This window comes from Eubalaena glacialis, chromosome 12, assembly GCF_028564815.1.
Source record: "Eubalaena glacialis isolate mEubGla1 chromosome 12, mEubGla1.1.hap2.+ XY, whole genome shotgun sequence".
NCBI lineage: Eukaryota > Metazoa > Chordata > Mammalia > Artiodactyla > Balaenidae > Eubalaena > Eubalaena glacialis.
The window spans coordinates 48,976,936-48,984,152 of record NC_083727.1 but is presented as its reverse complement, the minus strand read 5'-3'; the positions used below and the strand labels follow the sequence as shown (position 1 = coordinate 48,984,152).

The following is a 7,217-nucleotide window of genomic DNA, read 5'->3' as shown; positions in this document are numbered from 1 at the left end:
TTCAGAACGGTTCCAGCGAGCTGCATTTCATAAGTGTGTCCTCAAGTTAACCCAGTCTTGAGTTTTGCTTCATGTGAGAGAATCCAGTTAACTCAATTGATGAATTGAAGGCTATACTTTGAAGAGACTGCTTTCCTTTAAAAATCTGTTTAAAACTGGCTGTTATGACTTTTTCAGATCTTTTTGAATGACCAAGTCAAAAACAAACACAAAAATCCCCCAGAGAGTACTTGAAAATTATCTGACCTACTGGGATGTGAAGATGAAAAACAAAGCTGTATCTTTAAAAATATCTAGACTGTGTTAATAAATTGCCCAGTATTGTGATAACAATTTTATGTAACAAGATCTTTGAAATTTTATCAATTTAGCAATTAATACCAAAACCAATACCATGAAAACTTGGTTAGCCAGAAAATCCCTGTTTCACTTAAAAAATGTCAGAAACTTTCTAAATATAAAGGCTATTTCAGCAAGAAAACTGTCCTCTTTGTGTAATTCTACACGTCATCAGTGATCTTAGAATCCCAGGATCTCAGATGTAGGAGCCTACAGCAAATCTCATCCAACCCTCTCGTTTCTACAGACAGGACCTGAAAGGGAGAGATTCCAGGTGGCTGTTGAATGCGTGCAGCTGAATGAGTGTGGAGCCAGGCCCGGCCTGTCGGCCCACTCCACCTATTGCCCCTTCTGCAACACCAGGCTGTTCCCCTGATTAGCGACTTCATTACAGGGGTGGAGGGACACTGGGAAACATATGTATTGACTCCAGGACAAGAAAGATTCTTCTTGCAATCGTCTCTTTCTCCTACAAGTGGGACACAGAAAATTTTAGTTAGCAAAAATGCCTGATAAATTAAAATGTTAAGGTATGCCTAGTCTTGCTTTAACAATCCTCTGAATTAACTAGACAATAGCCCAGCCTTTCTCGGGGTGGGGGGGGGGAACCCCACTCCAGGTGTTCTGAATGTTTCTGTCATTTGGAAATCACTGCACAATGGTTAAATTCTCCAGGTGACTCCTTACCACTTGGTATGGGACAGATATGTCACTCCTAGAGTACCTTCCATGATTTGAACAAATGAACAAAAAAAAATTCAAATGTAAAATGCTCTCTTTTTAATTACTAAATTAAGAAAGTTAAACAATTTAAAAATGTAAACTCACAAAGAAATCATAACAAAAAAGGAATTAAGACTTCAGAGTTGCCACTCAGTATTAAAAACTCAATAGAAATAGGGTTTTTGATTTGTTGTTAAACATACGTAATTCAAGGTTGGTACAAACAGCGACTAAAAATGTAATACTTTTTTTTTGGGCATTCCCATGAGATGTAAAGTAGTGCATAGTTATTTCACTGGAGGACCCTTGGACATAGAGAAAGTCATTTCATTAGCAGTACAGGACATTCAAACACTTATTTTACAATGGGAAATGTATGACCTCCCACCCTCACCTTCCCGTAAGGGTTAGTTGAATGAGAAAGTTTAGCAGGTTGCCACGACTACAGTGCTATGGGTTTCAGACCATCTAAATGTGGTTACAAGGTTTATTAAATTAAAAAAGTTGGAAACATTTCAGCATTCATGTTTTATACAAGAAGTTTGTGTGGTATCCATCTTCTAGTTCCCCTGGTAGTATTGGCCACTTGCTTGCTTTAAAGAGGCTCACTTTTAAGTTTCAAGAACAAATCGTAGTAAGTCGAAGCAAATACTGGAAACAGAACTTGTGAATTCAGCTCGGGGGGCTGCTGAAAAGAGTCAAAGTAACAGCCATCTACAGGCACAGTCATGAACCAAAAAAGTGCAATCCAAATTAAAAAAAAAAAAAAAAAATCAAATCATGTTTTGCAAAAGCCAAAGAACGAGGCCACTGGTTTTCAGAATAACACCAGTGCTTTTATGTTGATTTTCCAGTTAAATCCTCACTCTGGGTCCCGAAGCTCTGTGGCCCACGTCGGCCACGGTCTCCACGTTAGCACCCACATGGTGTATGTACAGGGATGTATATATTATATATATTCATATTTATAAAAAAGAAAAAAAACAAACACCTGTCCTGGTTGGTTTTTGTTAAAACATGAAAAAAAATTTTATTGTTTTAGACAAAGAGGCCACTTTTGGAAAATAATACTTTTTTTTTTAGTTGAATCAGGTGAAGACAGAGTTAAAATCACATAGGATTTGCATTTTAAAAAAAGGAAAGCACTAGGATCGTTGGCACTGGAATAACTATTTACACTGAACAGAGGTTTGGCCTGTTACATAACATCGATACAACGCATTTTCCAAAGTCTGAGAAATAACAAGGTTCTGTCTCGTATGCTTCACAGAGGAGGTTCGGATTTGGGGACAAGTGTCATTAATGAGGGCCATGGAAGTTCGTCAGCTTCAGAGTCACATGCAATCTGATCCTGGACAGTTCTCGCTGCTCTGCTCGGAGCAGCTGGCTACGGAATTGAAAGCTAATGGGGAGGGGGCAGGGAAGCCTCTTGGACCAGGCCTCTCTTGGCAGACCCAGGTCTCACAGGTTTTCACCAGGCTGATACTGGGGCTCTGTCGCGGTGAAGTAGTCTTCCAGGAAGCCCTGCAAGTACTCGAAGGTGGGCCGCTCTTCGGGGTCCTTTTTCCAGCAGTGGATCATGAGCTCATGGAGGGAGATGGGGCAGTCCTGCGGGCAGGGCATCCTGTAGCCGCGTTCCACCTGCTCCAGCACCTCCCGGTTGTTCATGCCTGCAAAGACAAGGGCCGTGAGCGCGGGCGCTCTGGGCGGCCCGGCCAGGGCCACCGCCCCTGCACCTCCTCCTGCTTCTGCTTGGAGCCTGCAGGTGGTTAAAACATGTTGAGGGCTGTCTTAAATTAGACCCTGCCTTTAATGGGCTATCACACCACTCAGAAGTAAAAAAGGACCCCACTACTGACACATGCAAAGCCCCAGAGGATGAATCTCAAAAGCATTGTAAGTGAAAGAAGCCAGACACAAAAGGCAACATACTGTGTGATTTCATTTATATGAAATTCTAGGAAAGGTAAAACTACAGTGATAGAAAGCAGATCAGTGGTTGCCAGGGGGTGAGGGGGAGGGGAATCCTGCAAAGGGGCCGCAGGGAACACCGAGGAGTGATGGAAACATTCTGTGTCAGCAAACCATCCCCGTAAAGGCCAGATGGTAAAGATTTTAGGTGCTGTGGGTTGCATACGGTCTCTGTCGCATATTCTTCATTTTATTTATTTTTCTACAACTCTAAAAAGGTACAAAACAAAAACAGGGTGGGAGCCGGATTTGGCCCACGGGCTGTAGTCTGCCAACACATGTTCTATATCCTGTATGTGGAGGTGTGACTATTTATGTTTGTCAAAACTCATTGAATTCTTAAAATTGTTGAATTCTATTGTATGTAAATTATACTTCAATTAAACTGAGAAAAATATGAATGAAGCAGATAAAAACAAATCCACGGAATGAAAAATAAACTGTCCTTTGTTCACAGGACCCATGAGCTCCATTGATGAACTTCATAAATTGGCTGTCCTCGTGCCTGGGCAAGCTCTTGGTGCCCCGCTGTCTGAGATCTGACATCACACCACCACGCTGGGCACCATCCAGCCCAGCGACCCCTAGGTGCCCTGAGGTTTGATGACTGCGATGGGGAGACAGGGCGTCTGTGTTTACTGATGACCTTGGACAGGCCATCTATCATTGGAGACCTTTGCGACCCTCCGGGGGAGCTACCTGATAGGGAAACATCAGGATGCCTGGAGCTAACAGGAGACATTCTGGGAGATTGCTAACCCTCTGGAGAATGCAACCTCCCTGCACGTTGGCCTTCTTGACAGAACAGGAAATACCACACTGGGGGTGAGCCGAATGCCCTGACCCCTTTCCCAATCACTGCCAGGCTCTCTTCTCTGGTTTTCCTTCCCTTTTCTGCCATATCATGTTCTGCCATTGCCTGCCAAGCCCTTGTATGTTTTGGCTGCTCCTTGGCCCTGAGCCTATAATCCTCTCCCAACTTCTGATCCAGTTAATTTACAAAAGCAAGAGCCTGAGTTCCAGCCATTCAGAAACCCAGATTTCTTCCCCCAGCTCTCAGGGATGTAATCAGCAGGACACAGCGCATACATGTAGCAGCTCCCTTTAACGCTGGAGGAGGTGGCAACCTGCTGGCTAGAACCCTGTAAGCCTGGCCAGAGCAGCTGGGCCCAGGTCACAACCCTGTTCCCCTGAGTAGGGGACACTCAGACTCCGGGATCTGTTGTCAGTTCTCTTTGTTGTTGCTTTTGGAGCTGGGTTGATCCCGGCTCCCGTGGCTGTCAAGCACAGCCCTGTCAGTCACATGCTTATCCAAACCCTTTCAGGATGCTTTCTTATTCTCTGCCACTGTAATTCCTTGAGGGGATAAAATCCGTGTATTATTCCTGCTGTGTTGAAGTAGGTCTTCAATTTAATTATTCTAATATAACCTTGGTCATATTTTGGGGGTGACCCTTATTATTAGTGAGAGAGGCTCGGTGAGTGAATCTGGGTCCCCTGCCTCTGCACCATGCCTGTCTTTACAGGGGCCCACTTCAGTTGGATGTTCGGTCAGCTCTGAGGCTTATTACCTTAAATCCTCCTCCAACTACTGAAAACTCATTTTGACAACTCGGGATGGAACGGGGAGCTGGAAGCAAGGGGAGACACTGGAGTGTCCTACAGCGCTCTGGACAAACCAGGGCATGGGACAGGGACCAGCATGTCCTTATCCACGATCCCCAAATCCAACAAGCTCTGCAAAGCGAGAGTTCTGGAAACTCACTTGGCAGCAAAATTGATCCGAACTCACCTCATTCGGCCGTAAAACCTGACCTGGTGTGAGGCTATCGACTGTTTCTCTTCATGCCTACATATCGCTATAGAAGTAAGAATGTGTTTGAACACAGAGTGCAGCCCCAGACTCTCCCAGGGTGTTATATAAATTATGGTCTAAGCATTGTATGGACTTTCTAAAAAAAAACAAAAACCAATGAGTCAGACTCTGAGGCACATACACTCCCAAGGGTTTTGGCTGGGACGCTCCGGCATGAGGAGGGGCAGCAGCCACCACATTCCAGCCACCCCGAAAGGGTTAGGAAGAGAGCATAAGCACGTATCGGGACTGGCCTTCTCCAGAGCGTCTGCTTTGTACTTCAGTACAGACCTTGGTTTCATAGTACCGGTATCTCAGAAGCCACAGGTGGAAGGTCTAAAACCTCGGAAGGTGTGACAGGCCCTTCTGGAGGTGGTACAACCCACCCCCAACTGCCTTCTGATGCTTTACTCTGGCACTGAGACCACCCAAAACCACACCACGGAGTTTAACTAATTGTTCTCCTATTGCTCCGTGGCCCTATGTCAGTAAATGTTGCATGTCCTTGGAAAACAAACTACTCAAATGCAAAGATTGCATGTATATTTTAAAAACTCTTGATTCAGTCTCCACCAACGGAAAGTTTAATTGGCCACTTGGGTCAAGTCTGTTTTTCTAGTGCTCTGCCTGAGCCTGGGACACAGCGGATGCAGCGGCTTGACCCTCAGCATGTAGCGTCTCCCGAGGCAGCCTGCTTCCCAGGCAGCTGTGACCAGGGACGGAGCTGGACCTTGGCCCACGTGGGACAGGGCACGAGCAGCCTCGCCGCCAGCTCCCGTGCACACTCTCCACCTCCTTTCTGCCTGCACCCTCTTCCCGCTTCTCCTCTTTCCCCTTTCGTGCCTCTCCCCAGGCTCCCCAGGCATGGGGAGCACACAAAACCGATTCCAAGCACCAGGCCAAAGAGAAACATACCAACGTCAGCTTTGCTGGAAAAGTGGGATATAAGACAACGCACTTGGCTGACAATGACAATGTGAATGGGGCTGGCTCTTTTCCAACCAACCATGAGCCAAAAGTGGACCTGGCACCTTCACGATGGGCCTCGGCAGCAGTAACCGCACAACCAAGAGATGCCCACTCAGCAAGGCTTGGGTCAGTTTTTATTTCACAAACAACAGCCTGAATAAGTGTGTTGTGTTCCTATTTTTTAAAAAATAGTACTCTTGGCTATAAGAACTTTGAAAAATCATATTTAAGAATTTCTTTTTAGCAAAAATGGATTTTCCTCTTTATACTACTATTTCACGTTTTCTTTTTAGATGGCTTCATATTTTTGTTACAAAGAAAACTGTTATTTCCCCTCTCTTAGCCACTTTTCCCAAGACATTGGCTTTATCCAACACCTGGGAGGTGAGGGCCAGGGACTGGGAAGGGAACACACACAAGACTGAGTGCCAGGGCGGTCGGCAGAGTCCCGAGGGACACGGGAACACTGGAAGAGAAGAATCTTCATATCTTACTTCCAACTGAGGAAGCAGACGGGGGTGGGCAGGGATGGGGGCGGCGGTGGAGGAGGGTGCCTGGGAATGTTCTGCCCTTTTCTTCCTTCTTCAGTGGGGAGAAGGCCAGGGGAGAAACAGAAAAGATAGAAACTTTGAAATATGGTGTATGGTTTAGGGAAACTTTGTCACCAACAGCTCTCAGTGGAAGCTGCAGTAGAGACTGTTTTTCAATAGGAGGGTGGTCTCCACCAGCCGGTGGTGTCTCACCGTGGGAAGTGTCATGGCCACAAAGCCCCCCAGGGTGTGTTGCCTGGTCCCCAACCTCCGCGTCAGAGAAGGGGCACAGGGCTTGGCGGCCAGCGAGCAGACACGCTGTTTTCACTCCAGCCTGCCCTCCTTTGCTCCCACCTCAGCAGTTCCTTACCTTCCTACTCTGCCTGGGGTCAGTCAGGAAAATGGGCCATTTCCACTGGTCATTCTCACAGGGCACAACCCAGTGGGCCTCAGTTCACAGAAAATCTGTGTAGTCTGCTGTGTTGGGGTTTGCTTTTCAAATTGCTCTTCCCTGCATCTTCCATGAGGGCCTCCTGTCACCCTGAATTTCAGGTTCTCAAACGTGGTCACTAGTAGCATCCTTTCCAGTTGTTCTGCCCCAAACCCTGCAGCTGAGATTCTCTGGCCGAGTGGACTGCATTCGCTTCCTGCCATTATGACCATATTATCCTTCCAAATCATGCTGCTGGCTTCCTCGAGGTTCCCGAATTAAGGTCCAGTTTCCAACTCTCACTTTGCAACCCTTACTACGTATGGTTGCCAACAATGTCTGCTTTCACGTGTGTGTGTTTTCCTTCCCTCTCTCCTTTTTTTCCCCTCCCTCCTTTTCT

The 7,217-nt window shown here is 46.3% G+C and overlaps 1 protein-coding gene across 2 annotated transcripts in view; it reads right to left on the bottom strand.

The window, feature by feature from the left end:
* Window positions 1–1,254: 1,254 nt before the first annotated feature.
* Window positions 1,255–7,217, bottom strand: part of FYN (FYN proto-oncogene, Src family tyrosine kinase) — a 208,826-nt gene continuing 202,863 nt past the window's right edge. The window contains exon 14 of one of the 2 annotated variants that reach the window (XM_061207612.1): window positions 1,255–2,732. In XM_061207612.1, the coding sequence (XP_061063595.1) occupies window positions 2,524–2,732 (209 nt within the window). In that variant the 3' untranslated portion in view covers window positions 1,255–2,523. The remainder of the gene's footprint in view (window positions 2,733–7,217) is intronic. The other variant, XM_061207611.1, reaches the window with a different exon arrangement.